General features: G+C 40.1%; 1 protein-coding gene across 7 annotated transcripts in view; it reads right to left on the bottom strand.

Moving 5' to 3' along the window:
- Positions 1-19,213, bottom strand: part of rapgef2 (Rap guanine nucleotide exchange factor (GEF) 2) — a 119,023-nt gene that overhangs the window by 63,911 nt on the left and 35,899 nt on the right. For 6 of the 7 annotated variants that reach the window (XM_039813634.1, XM_039813637.1, XM_039813635.1 and 3 more), the window contains exons 1-2: positions 16,680-16,725; positions 5,803-5,886 (exon numbers count right to left, since the gene is read on the bottom strand). In XM_039813634.1, the coding sequence (XP_039669568.1) occupies positions 5,803-5,822 (20 nt within the window). In that variant the 5' untranslated portion in view covers positions 5,823-5,886; positions 16,680-16,725. Of the gene's footprint in view, positions 1-5,802; positions 5,887-16,679; positions 16,743-19,213 lie in introns of those variants that run through there. The other variant, XM_039813644.1, reaches the window with a different exon arrangement.

Raw genomic sequence — 19,213 nt, 5'->3', positions numbered from 1 at the left:
TGTTTTCATCCATGTGAGGAGTTTAAAAAGCCTATTGCTGCCTGTCGGCTTCCACAGAACATACAGTACAGTATAAGAGCAATACTGAGAAGACATGAGTGAGATCTGTGTTTGCTTGATTACAGAATAAATTATCACTGGATCAGTTGGTCATCTAGTCATAGATGACTCTGCCTGGGCTGCTGCTGGCTGTCAAGAAATGATTCAATGCTTTACTGACCTTTTCTTCAAGCAGTTCACGCAAACAAAAGCGATGAGGCTGGCATTCCTCCGCTAACTTGAACCCTGGCTGCTGATAAGTGCTGATTCAGTTAAGAGTGGTGGTTTTTGTTAGCCAATATAAGGCTCATGATCAGGAAACTGTTCAGTGAATGACCGGAGGTAAAGTCCTGACAGCAGTCAACTGATAGTGATAATAAATGGAGGCAGCAGTATGGAGAAGGAGGGGGAAGTAAAAACCAGACCAGGGTTAATGAAGTGTATATCGTGGTGGAAGTTAAGTGTTCCACACAGTAGCAAGGTTATTGAAACTGTAACTAAAATATTTCAACATGTTCATTGCACATTTGAAAAATGGAGATCAAGAATGTGGTTGTTTTGGGGAAAAAATTATGACCGCTATTACTTGACATGTTTTGACTAATTCTGGTTCTGTCTATTGCTTCAAAAAAGTTGCTGAGTTGCAGGATAAACGCATCTCATTTTATGAATAATTCATTTTACAAATAACTCCTAACTCACTCCTACATTTGAAACTAGAGCTGGGCAATATATCAATATTATATCGATATCGTGATACGAGACCAGATATCGTCTTAGATTTTGGATATCGTAATATGGCATAAGTGTCTTTTCCTGGTTTTAAAGGCTGCATTACAGTAAAGTGATGTCATTTTACCAGACTGTTGTAACTGTTCTATTATTTGCCTTTTCCCCACTTAGTCATTATATCCACATGACTGATGATTATTTATCTAGATAAAGATATTTTGTTAAAGCACCAATAGTCAAAACTACAATATCATTGCAGTATCGATATTGAGGTATTTGGTCAAAAATATCGTGATATTTGATTCTCTCTATATCGTCCAGCCCTATTTGAAACTTTTAAAAAAAAGGAAAATGCAACCCCACGTTACCATAAACTCAAATGTTTATGGATTTAAAATCCAGAAAAATCACACTTATTTGACATAAACTTAACAATTAATGCGAAGATCAGACAACACAATACCAGCCTGATACGGCCCGACCGATGGATCTGGGGCATCTGGAAGGAAAATTAACGTCAGGTGCGACGATTGCTTATTTTTATCCCGTTTTAGTGCGTTATAGTGGAAGATGACAGACGCAACAAACAACAAAAAGACTAGTGTGTCAAAAGAATTGCCTCTTTCCATCTAGTTTGACAACTTCTACAACACGCTACTTGACAGACCAATAGAAGCACAGACAGCTCTGTAAAATATGGCGTAGCTAAGCGCAATGTTATATTTAAATTTCATTGAGTCAGAAGCATACCAAATCAATCATACCTGCGGCTACTTGTGTCACCCTCTGCACACACATGTATGTATACATACACACCGAACCGTTTTCTTTTCCTATGACACGGGATAGGCAAGACAGAGCCTGCCTTCGCTAATAAGTGATGATGAATGAATTGCAGGTTCAGCTTCATTCAAAAAACGGTTATAAACATTTGTCATTGGTGCTGCCAGGTGGAACAATCACGTCGGTCCCTTACGCCTCACTGGTGTATGTCATAAAATATGGCAGGCTATGAATGGTCTAAATCCAACAGCACCCTGCGGTGTCTGTCAGCCGAGCCCTGGCGAAAATGAATCACTCTGTGGTCGTCTAATCTGACGAAGATCATTATCATGTAGCCTGACCCTGGCCTGATTTACTGATTCCCTTTAATTACGTGTTTTACACAGCATGCATTTCTACAGGCTTTAAATCTGTCACCCGTTTACTAAGATGTATTTATTTGGGTTGTATTTGATTTCACGCTGGCCTCTGGCCTTAAATAAGGCACAGAGCTCCAGCTTCTTCACTTAATGACCGAGTCATTGCTCTTCCCCTGGATCACATCTCACTACAGCGACCAGTGATGGAAGGGGGAGGGGGGGCAGAGGGAGAAAAAGCACTGAGTGAATGATGGAGGCATATCAAGTTTTCAACCTTGCTGCCAGAGTAGATACGAGCAGCCATTTCTGGGTAGGGCCTGTCTGAAACCCAATTCCACCACATCTTTAAAAGCTTCAGGAAGTCCCGCTGGACTCCATTCAGTTCCTCGTGTCACAGCCAATTTCCCCTCCGAGCCCTCATCATTTCTACTTTTTCTTTGTCGCAATGGCCATTAAAAAACATTTAATGGCCATTCCAAGTATGAAGAAAGAAAATGTTGAAAAATAAAACTGAAAGTGATGTCACGTAGTTTAGAAATGGCACAATAGTTGAGGCTGCTAATGAGGAAATGCACACAACACGTAAACAACCAGTCAATATTCAAACATGTCACTTACTGATAAAATAACTCTGCCACACCTGTTTTAGCGGGAAGTGTAACAGTTATGTATCCTCCTGTGACGTCAGATGGCTTCCAGTTATAGATTGATGGTATCATACTACGCCGTTTTAAAGAATGTATCTGGTACTGTTACTGGTGAAAACAGTTAACACGAATGTTGTCATGAAAAAAAAAAAGGGTTCTTCTATTCCTTCTTGATTTAGAACATTTACACTGACATTCGAGTCGACATTGAGTTTCATGACCCAGAGGCCCTTGAAAACTTGAATCAGAATGTGTCATTATGAATGTGTCATTTCAAAAATGTCTTCTTGTCACTAGGGGAATAGGTCTCGCTTCATTTCCTCCCAAAGAATGATGTTTTTAATGAGGGAGCCATACACACCAAGGTCTGTGGTAGAGGCTAAGACTATACTAGAGTGCTAAGTAGAGTGCTAAAGTGTTCTATCTTTATCTTTTTACTGGACTTGCAGTATATCACGAGCCCTACTTAATATGAGTTTGCTGATAGTAATGCAAGTCCGTTCATTTTAATGAGTCTTTATATTTGCAAGCTGGGTGGGGTTGACACACTAAATTTTAGGCCACTGAAAGTACTTGATTTACAGTAGGTTATGGGAAGATTGCAGTCATGGTTGAAAGAAACCTACATTAAATGTGGGTGGGATATGGGATGCTGTTAGATACATCTAGATGCTGGAACCTTCAGTCACTTTCTTGACTGACAGTAGCTCAGGAAAGTAGGAGATGATTGTCGTTAGGTGGCTAGGTTAGGTTCAACTTATTGGACGTTGCGACCATGAACAACAACATCCTCCAGTCGGTGGGTCGGCAGTGGTGGCCGGTCACTGCCCATCTTCTCCTGTCTTCCAGCCCAGCACCTCCCGCCTGTTCCAGAGCCAACAAGAGGCTCTTTCCACTGCCTGTCAGCTGTCACTTGGTTGGTCTAGCTGTTGCTATGCTCCTTAACATTGTTCCTAAGACAAATTCTTCTGCGTTATATTGTGATTTAAGTGATTCTGATTAAAAGTTCTCAATGTGCATTTTTGTGCATCATGTAAGCTAATTATCAACCATATAGTCTCATGCAGCAGAGTGGACACAGTCTTCCTAGCAACTTATGCTTAGTAAACATTTTCAGAGCCCTCTCTTCCCCAGTGACTGCAGTTGGGCATTAATCTGCCAATACCTGCAAATCCGCTCTCCGGCATCCCACACACACATACATTTTCACCTTGGCAAAACTGAAGAGGTTATATTTAAGAGGGGAGCAGCTTTGTGGCACATTTCCAATCGAGTCTTGCGTTTTAAATGCCTCCCACGTTCATGTGAATCCGGAGAATGACCACAGCCGACCCTCGCAGTACTGCCGGGACACTAAAGTGCTCTCAGTGGCCGTAGGTGTGTGTTATGTCAAGCCTAATGGATGAAAAGATCATTGTTTTCGAGACACCCACAGATGGTTCATGCAACAGATCCACTTGTGAAATCACAGCTTTTTAACATTTGCGCCTTGGCTTCAGAGGTGGTGATCACTGCCATGAGCTGATGGCTGAGAGCTGGAGAGCGGAACATGAATCTTAAGTCCTCTGATGGTGTCGTAGATAGTTACTATCCATCATGGGGGAGGGCTCTGGTGACAAACTTGCTTTCTACCACATCTTTTTCTCACAGACTATAATATGTGTTTCTTAATACACCCTATCAGAAAAAAAGGGCTGGAATTATATGTAAATTAGGTTTAGAGTGACATCAAACACTTTTTTTAACCAACAAATACCCCCTCCAATGTTAACAACACAACAACCAAAGTAGTTGGCGGCTGCTCAGGACATAAATAATAAATTCCTGTATAACTCTTTCTTTTAAGTCGCCATATTTAGCATTTCTAAGAATACACATTTAAGAAATGGTTTGTAACCCACTATAATGTAGAGTAAACATGTCCTAATGTAGAGTTATAAGCTTAAAGAAAAATGTTCTGTTTAGTGTTTATGTTATTTTACAACTGGATGGGTCGCAATTCCACTAGCTTATTATATACTTTTTCCTGGAGAGGTGAGCATTTTCTTCGCTCGGTTTACTTTCTGTGTGTGTGTGTACCAAAAATGAATGCAGTGATATTTTAAAATTTTGAAAGCTATAAAGTTATTTATTTTTGTACATAAATCTGCTCATTGGGAGAGATGTATTTAGAGGCAGAGTAGCTTGCAATGCTAGAGTGTACTGTTGAGACTCTTTTCCGCACAGAGAGGATTTATGCAAGAGAGATCCTGAGAATTCTTTGTTTCTCTACAATTGCAGGTATGTGGGTTTCTGCGTGGCTATTTTTCAGAAAGACTGTATTCACTTTTTATTTCAAGATAATTTTATGTATAATTTTGTAACATCGGTGTTCATGTCATCTTCCTTCATTTCCCTCTTGTTCAGGACTTTTTCCTTGGGGAGGCACAGAGGGAATTTATGCAAGAGAGAACTTAAAGAACCTGTGAATGCTTGGTTTCTCCAGAATTGCAGGAAGGTTATGCTGATGCCATCTCTGGTGCCTTGCAAAAAAATGCAAAACACCAGCCCGGCATCCTTCTCTCAGCTGAGACTTTATTGATCCACTTGGGGATCAATAAAGTCTCTATCTCATCTAAGCAACTACACACTGTGTATGGGAAGCACTGGGATATCAGGCTTTTTTGGATTATACCAAGCAGTGGTAATTGAAATCATGTGTACCAATTAGCTGCAAAATATTTGAGATGTTAACACATTAACATTTTGTTCAGCAGTTTGACTTTTTTTTTTTTTAAATAAATTTGTTATTTTTCTGGAACAAAAGTTGCAAAATCACTGAGAAGGCAGCAGCGGTCACTTTCTCGTGAGTGATTTTCTTCTGTGACAACATAAATACAATTTATTTTTGTGATAGAAAGAGGAATTATCAGATTTATACTTTTCCTTTTGAGAAATCCACAACAAGCAGGTGTGCCCTTTGTAAACTTAACTCTGCAAACAATGTTAAAAAAAAGACAATTTGGGTAAAAGCCATTACCTCTGTTTACTCCTCTGGATAAAAGCAAGTTGATAAGAGGGGGAACAAACTTTTTTGAGATAATATAAATTAAAATTGGCTCTCTTGCGAGTGTAGGATTAGTTTTTATCTCCCTATGTGACTCCTCTAAATAGGCTTGGAAGGGTGAAAGCTGCTCGCAGGTTAGTGCCAAGATCAAGCCTTAAAAAAACGCTACCAGAACAAAAATGGCTGATGATCCTACCTGCTTCTGGGAAGGAACATGGACTCCTTGATGAAGACTGAGCCGGACAACAGGATGTACCAGCAGCTTCCGATGTCGTCAGGGCTGGAAGACAGAAAGAGAGACAATGAGCACAAGTTATCACAGAATGCAATGGAGATGGAGAAAATATGACTCTAAATAGTGCTTAGAGTAAGGAATTGTGTAAAATTGGCAAGATATAGGCCTTTACTTTGAAGGACAATTGTGCAATTTTAAGGCAATATCCATTCTTTCACGAGTATATACAATTTAAAAATAAATCTTGTGCAGGTACAGTACATGATAGCAAGTTAGTCATGTAACAAAATACTAATACTGATATGGAATACATAGTCTTAATTTAATTTAATCAACGTTACTAAATGATCAATTTCAGGTATAATTTTCTAACTTAATATATAGTATATTAGAAACAAAAGTACATATGTACAGGCTCTGCGACACACTGAACAACAATTATTTATTTATTTATTAACATTATGTTTTGGGCTTTTTATTTTTATTAGATAGTGCTAGTGAGAGACAGGAAAGGTGGGAGAGAGAGAGAGAGAGAGAGAGAGAGAGAAAAAAAAAAAAAAAAAAAAAAAAAAAAAAAAAAAAAAAAAAAAAAAAAAAAGGGGATGATAGGCAGCAAAGGGCCGCAGGCTGGATTCAAACCCAGGTGGCTGCCACCTTTCCTGTTCACTGTGCCAAATGCAGATTGCTGCTTTACAAAAAAGAAAGTGAAAAGAAGAAAACATGAGGGACAGAGGGACACAGAGAGAGAATGAATGAACTATGAATGAACTGAGGAATCATCACTCATCCTCCCACACCCATGGCCCTGCTGAAACACACAGACGAGGAAATTGGGCATCGCAGACAAAGTAAACTCAGACTGACCTCTGGATGACGTAGCTGCCTGTCAGCTTCTTACATGACTGGTAAACAAACACACAAGTACACATGTACACACTTATGCTACACTTTTGGCAAATTAATTTAAATTACAGAGACGTTTTCTTTTTAGACGTATTATGTGGCATAACTAGTGAACCAGAGGCCTTATTAAGGAACATCAAAGATTCTACTGAGGGGAGTTTGCCTCTAGATAAACAACTCACTGAATATGAAATTCAGAAATTAAATTAACACTTTTTAAAGGATGCCACAGTTTTAAAAAAAAAAAAAAAAAAAAAAAAAAAACGGTATCAGTTTTGTTTCCTTGCTCATCTATCTTATCTCAGGACTTTCATGGCTACCAGAGGGATTGCAAAGAGATAATCTCACAAGGCGGATATACACAGAATCTTCTATGCTCAGTACATGCAGGATTATCAAAGAGGCTGTGTATGTTAACCAACCGAGAACGTAAACAAATGCTGTGTACACGGATAGGGAAGTTAATGCTTGCTTTTATTCATATGCAACCAGCCAGAGGGCTCAAAGGATAAACATAACATATGCAATCTTCGTGCAGGTCAGTTTAAATATCACAGAGCAAACTGCTCTCTTAAAATAGCTGCGGAGTCTCATTTTTTCAAATATAGGATTCCTTGTGATACTAAATTGAATTTTGCCGTAGTTGAATACGGCAACAGTGCATGTTTTAACTAACATTTAGGTGTAGTTTTTAAAATTCCTTGATTGATAACATATTTCTCCAGGGCTGGGAATTTGACTTGAGCACTGAAGTTTCAGCACTGGTGGACAACAACAGGCACATCAGTAAACAAAAACTGCTTTAAATCTTTAAACGATTCTTAACAACCAAATCTGCATTATGATGGCAACATTTAGGATTCTTTTTGCTAGATTTTAGGATTTTAGGTCTCAGTTTGGTGCCTTTATTGCTTATTTCAGCATCCTGACTATTTTCACACAAACACAACAGACATTCAAAGTGTGTAAATGTTTGACTTATTGTCTTTTTTTTTTTTGCATGACTAATAGGAAGCTTCAGTTATTGCAGGTCTTTTAAAGTACATATAATATTCACAATTATTTTCATTATTCGTTATAGGACTAAGGAATAGGGGATTACGCTCGTTTGCTTTAGATGAGAGGATGAATACCGCTCTCATGTCTGTACAGTGTATAGAAAGCTACAGCCAGCAGCTGGTTAGCATAAGCCTGGGAACTGGCTCTGTCCAAAGGTAATAAAATAGGCCTACCAGAAGCTCTAAAGCTCAGCTTTATAAGCAAGCTTACTAACCTGTTATATCGTGTTTGTGTCATCGGTTATAGGGGCTCATGTGCCGGACTACTTCTTGACAAGGCGCTGTAAATTCCTGAAGTCTCTGCTGGTTGCCTACCAACCTCACAGAGACAATAAGACTCCAGGAAATAGTCTGGCACGCAGACTCCTGATAAACACGATGTAGCATTCTTACACTTCGGTTAAGGTTAGTCGTTGATGTTTGAATACATGAAAAGGTTTCTGACCAGCAGACTGGGGACTTTGGTAAACACCAACATATTGTGTTTGGGAAGCCGCCTCAAACTTACCTCCTCTCCCAAACTTTGAATTTATTTTAAACTATTATCAACACAATTATTTTATAAAAATGGATACAATATTTTTAAAACAAGACATAGGGATTCTGGAATTGTCATTATTTTACATATGTATGGATTAAAACTAAGATGATATAAAGTGTTAATTTGTCAACTTGAGAGGTGCCGGTAGGTCTTCAGTCTTTATGCTAAGCTAATTTTACAATGTTTTCACTCGGTTGTTAGAACACACATTACAGACAGGCCTGAAATACACACACGCTCAGTATCTATACATGCACTAATGGAGAGATGTCAGAGTGAGGGGGCCGCAGCTGTCTGTGGACAGGCGCCCCAAGCAGTTGGGGGTTCGGTGCCTTGCTCAAGAGCACCTTGGCAGTGCTCATGAGAGGAAGTGGCACCTGTTCAGCTACCCAACATGACATCATGACTTCACTTAAACATACACTTTCCTAAAGCCAAGTGGTGTGTTATCTGTACGCATTTTGAACTATCCGCGTGTATGTCTACGCTGTATACAGCAGACGGCAGTCTGCAAAGTCACAGCGTAAACATACACGCCACGTGGCACTTTCTAAAGCCATGTGTTATCGCGAGGCTACGTGTTATCGCGAGGCTACGGTTGGGTTTAGGAAAAGAAGAACGGGGTTGGGTTTAGGAAAACAACAAACGTGGAAAGGAAACATCACACGCGGGATATGATCCCCGCTCTCCTGGGTGAAAGTCCTGTGTTTTACCCATCCGCCACCCCAAACAACGTCCCTGTGCAGATTTTCGCCCTTTCATACTACTCGCTATGCCGTCAATTCACACGCAATCGCAAGGTAATGTAAGTCAATGGAGGCCAAACAGCGTTGATAAACACGCTAGAAAGTGATTATGCGTCTTGATAACACCATAACAACCATACTTTGGTCCGTCTGCCGACTTGAACCAGCGACCCTCCGGTTCCCAACCCAACTCCCTACAGACTGAGCTACTGCCACCCCCAATTTCATCAAACTTCTCATTTCCCCGAATATTGAACTATTTCTTAAATGGTAGAGGAAAAACATTATTTGCAAAAGTGTTAAAAAAAAAAAAACTGTTATTATCTTTGCTATGAAAGCACAGCATCAATTTAATGATGTTTCTCTTTGTGAAACCTCCATCTGTCTGTTCAGTAGTTGGCACTCAAAAAACGTCGCCTCATCACAGCAAAAGAACGTCTGCTCATCAAGCTGAAATCAGACCTTGTACTTGAAGGTGCTCTGGCGTTAATAAGGCAGCAGCATGTGTGATTATCACTGAACATTTTCGACTGGTCTGAGAGAGACTTTTTAATTGAAACCAGAGGGGAAAAGAAGAAGCAAAATCAATGACCAGCCAGACGTCAGCAAGGTGGGACTGGCTTTTGCTTACAGAAAGGCAAAGGATGGGTGCACTTATTACACACCCGCCCCCACACAGACACATATATTCACACCCAGCATCACTATGCTGACTGAGAACAAAGTCTCACCCCTCCTTCCTCCTCTCAACACTTTCCTTGCAGAACTAATGAGGCTGTAGACAGCACACCCTACTGACACAGTGCAAAGTCCTCCAACAGCATCCATTCTCCTTTTCCTTCTGCTGATCTCCATCCACCTGCCTCCAGACTTGTTCCTTCCTTTTATGGTTCTTCCTTGCATTCAGAGATGACTCGAATGAAATGCTCAATTATTAATTGCTGGCACGCAGATGCACCGAGCGAGGGGAGCCCCTCAAATGGCTGAGGGAGAGAAGATAGAACACCAAAAAAGTAGGAGACTCTTATGTGCAGCGACAGCTTGATTGAACTGGGTCACGCGTACTGGAAGCGGAACATCATCCACCAAAAGCCCCTCGGGAAGCCTTTAACAGCGGTCTGGTTATACGAGTGCCTTGGAGTTGGTGGAATGGGGGTAAAATAACACAGGAAGGGTGATTATAGCATCAAGAATTTGGTGAAATGGGGATTACATTTTTATGAAAATGAAAGGTTTTATTCAAGAATTAAATGCCCTTTCTGAAAATGTGAACTTTTGGCTGTCAAATGAATAGAGACATTCCCTTAAAATGTTTAACTTTTTACTTCATATGATAATTTGTCTAATATTAATACCAATCATGCTCAAGTGATTCTCTTTTTCACATGGGTGCACAGGGTTTGGACTGATGATGAACAAAAGAAGAGTGTCTGACAAGCGCATTCAGCGGGCCATTATAAACAAGCAGCTAAAAATATGACCATTTGAAGTTGTTGTTTTTACCATGAAACTCTCAAGAGACTTTCAATGTGTAGTGTTTTCACACTATGAAAAAAGCATTTATACCACTTTTGCAAAAAAAACAATTAATTTCTAAAACAACAAGGTTTCTGAGAGGTTACTGGGGACTTTGGTAAACACCAACATATTATGTTTGGGAAGCCGCCCCAAACTTCCCTCCTCTCCCAAACTTCCCTCCTCTCCCAAACTTTGAATTTATTTAAAAATATTATCAACACAATTAGTTTTATAAAAATGGATACAATATTTTTAACATTATTTTACTCAATATTTTTAACATTATTTTATATTTTTTCAGTAGTTTTGGTCAACTTTGCATTGATACTACTACCATTTACAGTCATTTATCCATTACATTCAGATATCGATATTGACTTCTCTGCTAAATTGTTGACTAGTTTTAATTGACTCTCAATTGCAGCAGGTGGTGTACAGGTGTTACACCTGACTCAGGTTGATTGGGAACTGTGCAGTTGTGTAATCTGACTCCGCCAGATGGATCGCTTCGCATTTGCTCGGCATATCCATCTGGGAACTTTCCGTTGGAGAACTTTTGGGAAGGGGCGAAAATACTGGTTAGCTGATTGGATAAACCATATGCCTATCACCACCTATGTTGGTGATAGACGGGCCAAATCAACCAATCAGATAAAACTGTTGCCTGAAACCAGTCGGGAGAAGAGCAAAAACATCTTTTCCTCCGAGAAAAGCCTCCAGTGCCGTTTTTTGCTCTTCTTTCAATGAAGGAATACTTTCTAATTCGGATAAAACTTGCGTGATAGCTGCGCCCATCTCATCAGTGGAAGCTGCCATGTTGTTTAGACTCAACAGTCGCTTCTCGTTGCGTCACACCTAAACCCGCCTCAAAACCAACGCGGATTGGTCGGTCGTTTGGTGAACGGCTCCAAATTTTCTCTTTCTCAAGATGCCAGACTGATCTGCGAGTGGAAAACTGGAGCTCACGAGATCAGGACGGTCTCAGGAGGCTAGCAGTTGTGCATTGTGACACTGAAAAACCTAGACAAACAAAATCAGCCTCATACCAGTTTGCAATCACATTTGTGTTATTATACATCCTACTAAATGCAAATATGAGATTATATACAGTATGCTTCTACTCAACTTCACAATTTATATTTATTCAATGTAGCTGAACTACTCCACAAACTTTGTATGCCCTGGCAACTGCACAAAGATATCTGGGTTATTCCTGGTTGGGAATCACTGCTTTAACACAATTAAGACAAGATCTGATCATAGTTAGATCTTTCGGTTTTCTGATGCACATTATTAAAAAGCTCCAAACTATGGATGGGTGTGCAGACTACATGACATGACATTTCGGCCATTTTCTACCAATTTAATGTGCCGCCATTCCAGATGCTTGTTAAATGACTAATGTCTTCATGTCAGCACTGTACATACTGCGTATACTGTAACTATATAAGCCGACTGGTCATTTGAATGAGGACTTTTTCAGTTCCATTTCCCACTGAGTTTCCACCTCATCTACCCTCCTGTGACATTTTTGAAGGCCAGCAGCTACACGGTGTCACGGGGAACAGGAGCTACATGGGTGGGGAGAGAAACAACTTTCCAACAGCTGCACAGGAGCTTCGCTCACTCTGAACATCGACCAGGGGTTAAAATATCACAGTTTGCGAACTGTTCTTCTTTAGTGTTGTCATGATACAGTATCACCAATGCTTTTTTTCTACATCTTTAAAACAAGAAAAATACCACTAAAAAGTAAAAAATAAAAATAAAATAAATAAAATTAAATGTATGGGTTGCCAAACCTTACTGCTGTAATGGTTCTAAGAAAAGGGTTTGTTTTTCTCTCCTGGCCACAGCTTGTTTGACTTGGACTGATGCAGTCTGCTGACCAGACAAATTCTTCTTCTTCCTCTTTTAGTAAATTTCGATTCAAACACATACGGGTAGCTCTCTGACTGTGAGGGTAAAATGGGATTTCAGCATCACAGTCATACAGGTGACGTGTGTAGAAGGTAAATTTCAGTTTTCATGGGCACACAATACAACCAACAAATTAAAAGAGTAAACGGGAATTAACCTTTAATTGTTGTGTCTATAGCTGCAGAAAATGAGAAGACATTATGCAATCAGTTGATCAAACTGCTTACTTTAATGGCGCTGACACACCAAGCCGATAATCGGCCGGTTGGACAGTCTGGCGAGGACGGTGACTAGAGTCTGTTCGGTGTGTTCCGTGCCGTTGTCCGTCCGAGGGGCCGTCGGCCTTCTTTTTGGCCGATTTGACATGTACAAGTCAGACTCAAATGACCCATCTGATTGGTAGAGTGCTAACCCGGAAACGGGGAGCGGAATGAGCGTGACTACAGTCTCTCAAAATCGGACGAAAATCTTTTAAACTGACCTTTGTTGAGCTGAAATGAAAACAGATTATAACAGATAATTCTCGCTGAAAATGTTTTCAGAAACACGTTTCGTGAACTATTTTAGTACAATATGAGATCATATTCTGAACAAGCCGCCATGACAGTCGGTCTTTGAAATTCCGGAGAAACCAGACCCACGTGACGCGTTCGTCCAATCAGCTGCCGGTTTTCATTTTGGGGCGAAAATACAGATTAGTGCCGCCTGCTATTATGGAGACGCATTACGTCTCGTTGCTTCGGTGTGTTCCAAGGCACTTTTTTGACCAACTCTGGTGAATTTTGTTTTTGATGATGATTTTTCATTAGTCAATTATCAAAACTGTTGCCAAATGCGGTTTTTGTTTTTCGGTGACTAATTGTCTCATTTTCTTCAGCTCTAACTCAATGGAAAAGGTATACCATTTGATATTTGATTCCAATGCCTGTAGTTTGACGCTAAAATAGAAATAAGACTCACAAACAAGCTAATTCTACTACTCCAGCAAAAAACAACAACAGCAAAAAAAAAAAACCTTCGCATTGCACATCTATAAACATGGAGTTTTCATTTAGACCACACAGACCAGTGGGGGTCAAAGGTCAAGGGTTGCATTGAAAGAGCTGACATGGAAGAGGGTAAATGCTGACCAGAAGGTACTAACCCTCTTCACCAGCTACTGTTTAATGTGCCAGGTCAGCCTCCATCTCAGGAGGGCTTTAGCACTATAATCTCTGGATGCTCTCACAGCATGGGGTGTTTTCAAGAGATATTGAGTGTGACTGTGTGACTGTGTGTGTGCGCACGCATGCATGTAGTGTTAGCACTCTAGCAATCTAGAGCCCCAGGCAGAAGAAAATGAGTACTGTCAGGGATAGTCAGAGTGAGACTGTGAGTGTGCGAGTCATTAACTAGGTCATTTGTATGAATCTGAGTGGTTTTATCCAACATTATGGGTGTTTGTATAATGAGAAGAAAAAAAAACAAATATGAAGCAAAGATTTAGTTTCATGTAAAATGTTCTTCTCCTGGTCTGGATGGCGTCTCAAGGGAGGAATTTCCAGAAAGATGGCTGCCATAGATTGCTAGCTTAGATTGCTGCTATAGATTAGAGAAAAGAATCGATGAGCTTCTCCACTGTAAGGATTTGATGCTTTTCTGTGTCTTATGTGATTGGGAACTAAATGTATTTTGGATCGTTGGTTGGCCAAAAAAGTGATTTGGAGTGAACGCCTCCGGCTTAAGGACAACGTGATGGGAATTTTTACATTTTTTTCCTGCCATTTTAAAGACCAAAAGATGAATTTGTCAATCAAGAAAATAAGCGTCAGATCAATCAATAAGGGAAATAATCATTAGTTTCAGCCTCAGTTTGGTCATCAGTGTTTCCTAAAGCAACCAGTGGGATTCCAACATTAGTTTGTCATATTAGTTTTAAAATAACACGACATTTGAGTATTTCAGGGACTCTCAGGGAAATATTTTGGAAACTGAATTTCCAGAAAATGTACTATATCAATTATACAGTATATTCCTTGGAATATCTAAATCACATTTACTCCCACCCTTGGGAATATCCTCCCTCTCTCCTTTGGTTTTTATCCCTTTGCTTCCACCCCAACACATAGGTCAGACAGTGTAGTTGAACTATGGGAAGGAATACCCCCTACAAATACAAATGTAGAATCTAAATGTTAAGTTCAACTTTCTGAATAGTCTCAATACCTCGGCCATTCATGATTACTCAAACCGAAACCTGACACTGATGTGTCAGCCTGTAGCTTTGCTATAAAAAAAAAAATGGTTTTCCTTCTAGGAAAAGAACTCTCTTTACAACCTTCTGACATATGACTCAATATACAGGCTATACTATTTTTACAACTTAATAGAGATACCATCACAATTAAATTCCCCCATTGACTTTTAGAGCCCTCGTTTCCCAGCAGATTACTGCCGTTGTTATAAATAGAAGAGGAAATGAAGGAAGGCTGTTAAAAGCACGTATTTTCACAAGAGAAGGTTGATTAAGATCTTGCACAGAAGGAAAGTCAATCTGATCTGCTGGCGTTTAACACCCAGCTCTCATCAGGAAGAGCCCTGACAGACTTTTTATAGGTTCACACATGCATGCAAGCAACCCCTACACATACAAACAGTTGTACCTACTGCAGACACATGCAAAATACATGAACCACAAAGTCAATAACCTGCAAAATGGCATTCCATTATTTCCAATTACCAAATAAAGTCAATGTTTCAGTTTCACTTATCTGCTCCTGTTCATTAACGCATGCTCCCTCGCGGTCTAATTTGTATGCTTTCCATTTTTATTTCATTTCATTTTGGGAAGTAGATCTAATGATGTTTATGTGTCAATATCATTACATTAATTTTCTCTGTGGCAACCAATGATGAGGAACACATTCATGCCAAAGTCCACCAGAGTCCAACCTAAGTCAGGAAGAGAAGAAGCGTCAGCTGATGCAGCTTTGACCCACGCCACCGCACTGGTCCGAATGAGGTATTAGACTGCTTCCGCAATAAGCACACAAAAAACAGTGTACATATTTAAACTGTGTGCATCCACTTTGGTGTTTTCATTTGCATACTTACATTTTGACATTTAGACTTGAACATCCAAGAAGGTTGGGCTGTGTGTGTGTGTGTGTGTGTGTGTGTGTGTGTGTGTGTGTGTGTGTGTGTGTGTGTGTGTGTGTGTGTGTGTGTGTGTGTGTGTGTGTATGTGTGTGTGTGTAGTGACTGGTTTAGGGGGACCTAGGGGAATCTTGCTGTAACTGGAGTCATAATGGTACCACAGCCTAATCTGCATTCCTATTGTTTAATCATCTCCCACACCACCGATGGGTTTCTAATGAGGTGTTGACTCTTCCCACACACACACACACACACCCACACACACGAACCAGGAGGCAGAGAAGGGACAATGCACCCTCTGTAGCCCCTCGGCTGATAACATTAATTAACAGTTTTAATCCTCACCATGGGTGTTCAGAAGACGTCAACATGTGACAGCAGTCAAACACTGTGTTCTCTCTGCTCACTACAGTTGTGGCAGCCTTTCAAAAAAAGGGTCCAAACACACTCAGAAGCTGTCAAGAATCTGTCAATACAGCTTTCCGATCATATTAACCCTCCACAGCACACAGCTGAAAGGAGGAAGCATATTAGCATTACCATTAGGGACTAACTAGCACTGAAGAAACTGCTTTTAGGCTATTATACAGTCTTTCTTTGAGGATTCAGTGTACGTACCGACTTATTGAATCAAGGTGAAATCAGACTGTAAATCCCTTCTAGGTTTGTTTCTCTCTCCAGCTGTGCTGTAGAGTGGTTTGGTGTGACATTGATACACACACACACCTTCATAAAAGGCATCGACTGACTGCTTCTGTGCTTTATGGACATTTGTTTTCATTTAAGTCACCCAGGTCGCTCCGTTGTGTGGACCCGAGATGCCTCCGCTCATCAATAACTCTGAGTAACGGCCCAGGCCAAAGTATGCTTTGATCCCACAGAACTGAAATACGGCTGTCCGCTGTTGTTTTTCATGTGTTCATGCGCCGGTAGAGATGTTAGTATTTAATCAAATATCATCAATAAGATCCATTTACACACAGGGGCGTCCACACCCGTGCGGTTCCTGGTACTTACTAGTATAGCACTTCGTTGGCCTCATGTCTCCTCGCATAACACAACGTCTCACATTCAATTATCCTACAGGGACAGAGAAAAAAAAAAAAGAGAGAGGGGGTGGGAAGAGAGAAGAGTGGCAGTCAGAAAACAATAGGAGGAAATAATAACTTTGGTTGGTTAGCAATGTAACAAAAACAGAAAACGAAAGGAAAAGATCCAGACATAGCTCTAATAAGGATGTAGCTTCAAGTACGAAATGCTAAAGAAATTCCAACCCATTTTTTTTTTTTAAATGCACCTACATTCCTCAAAATGACTTTTAATCACCTACAGTGACACGCAGTGAATGTGTGGCTGATAATAATTATACATAAAAAAAAATCGGAGTATAGTTTGGATGTGTTATTATTCTGATGCAGATTTTTGATGAGGAGAATAGAGACGTCACATTAACAGCAGAGCATGAGAGTATTGTGGTCTATTGAAGCTACTGTTCGAAAGGGGAGTCAGTTGTTCTGCCTCTTGTACAGTGGATTTGTCCTGGTTAGTTAAGTTTGTTACAAAGATGCCGTTAATATTTTATTGCAAAATGGCCAACACCAAAATCTGACATTTACTGCTAAAATGTCAGATAGTTTCTACTTTCTACTCTACTGTTGCAATGCTGTTAATATCTTGAAATGACATGGAATCAGATTGTTAACTATTTCATGGGCTATACATATATGGCATCATTACTGTTAATGAGGGCCATCTCAGTGTCTCATGAGTTAAAATAAAGGTCATTGGGGCGCCCAGTTGGTAGAGCAGGCGCCCACGTATGGAGGTTTACTCCTCGACGCAGCGGGCCTGAGTTGGACTACGACATGCGGCCCTTTGCTGCATGTCATTCCCCCCTCTCTCTCCCCTTTCATGTCTTCAGCTGTCCTGTCAAAGGCCTAAAAATGTCCAAAAAATAATATTAAAAAAATAAATAAATAAAAAACGGTCATTGATTGATTGATTGATTGATTGATTGATTGATGGTATAACCTCTTTTTTTACGCTGCAGCTCTTTCTTTTAGGTGTTACTTATAACATGTAGTGAGGCTGCTTTATGTTTTTATGGTGCTACACACCATAGAATACCCTTCCTCTTTATCTCAGAAAGGCAAACGTTCTTGTCATTTAATCTCACTTTTTTGGCGGTAAACTGTTATTGTCAGTTCTGAAGTTTTTATTTTAGCCATATTTAATTTTTCCCATTTGTTTTATTGTGTTTGTTTGTCATGTCTCATGGTGCTGTTGCCAACCTTTTTTTTTTTCCATATTCACTTTTATCGTTTGTTGTTAATGACAGCACTGATGAAAGGTTGGGAGACAGTTACTCATACACTAGTCTATATCCACAACTTTCCAAATTCCGCTGGATGCACGTCTTTCCTTCCGCTTTCTTTGTGTTGGAATTTTAAACTCCTGGATTTCTGAGGACTATGGTTAACTGCTCCTCAGATCTCTGCAGGGTAAATCCAGACAGCTAGCTAGACTATCTGTCCAATCTGAGTTTTCTTTTGCACGACTAAAACAACTTTTGAAGGTACACATGTTCCACCAAAACAAGTTCCTTCCCGAGGCTATTTTGCAGCAGCTCCGTGCGGAGCTTAGCGCCGCCTATGACGATTGCGATTGGTTTAAAGAAATGCCAATAAACCAGAGCATGTTTTTCTCCCATCCTGGAATGGTGTGTGGAGGAGGGTCTGGGAAAGCGAGACTACTCATTCACTGATAATGACAATTTGTTAATGAATTTGTTTTAGGACTGAAACAATTAACCTTACAGTCACAAGACTGTTTATGCCTCTGCTCCTAAAACAAGTGTAATTTATCCAGGTCAGATGAGCTTCCTCTGTGCAGCATCTTCTCTTCCTCAATCAGGCACAGACTCACTTTGTGCTCCCACTGCTCCCATTAGTGAAATGGTGTTTTGTTAACATGAAGTGAATCTGAAAATAATAATCATTTGAAAGTACTATCATTATTCAACCAAAGATTTAACTCATATTTTTCTCACTCAGTTCACTTGTAAGGGTAAATAATGGTTTGAATTTTTCAAATCAAAGATCTCTGATTTTCTAACCTGCTTCTCTCCCCCCAACATGAAAAGTGTAAAAAAAAAAATACAAAAAAAAAGTCATCCACATCAGGCTTTCCCAGGATGCCTCCAGAGAAGACAAATGCGCCTCAACTTTACAGACAGGCAACCATAGTAAACAGTAGCTGATCAAAACACAAAAGGCTTCAAAAATAGCTGGGGGCGGCCATCGTGTTGCAGCCCCCCCATTGCACAACGGCAGAGAAAAACAATCCCAGCTCTAAAAAACAAGTCGCTGTGAAAAAAAGATCTACAGAAGAGAGAAAAAACACATTCCTCCCAGATGAAATGTGGAGGGGAAAAAAAGAACTACAACATAATCCCATAGTTAGTGGGGTGGCTATAGCTGGCTGGGAATTGTTGGGTTTTTTTTAAGTTAAAAAAAGCAAAGTTGGCAGGGGTGGTGGATTGGTCTGTGGGA

Source organism: Perca fluviatilis, chromosome 10 (genome assembly GCF_010015445.1).
Source record: "Perca fluviatilis chromosome 10, GENO_Pfluv_1.0, whole genome shotgun sequence".
NCBI classification, from domain to species: domain Eukaryota; kingdom Metazoa; phylum Chordata; class Actinopteri; order Perciformes; family Percidae; genus Perca; species Perca fluviatilis.
Note: the sequence above shows the minus strand (reverse complement) of the source record. Positions and strands in the feature narration are given on the sequence as shown.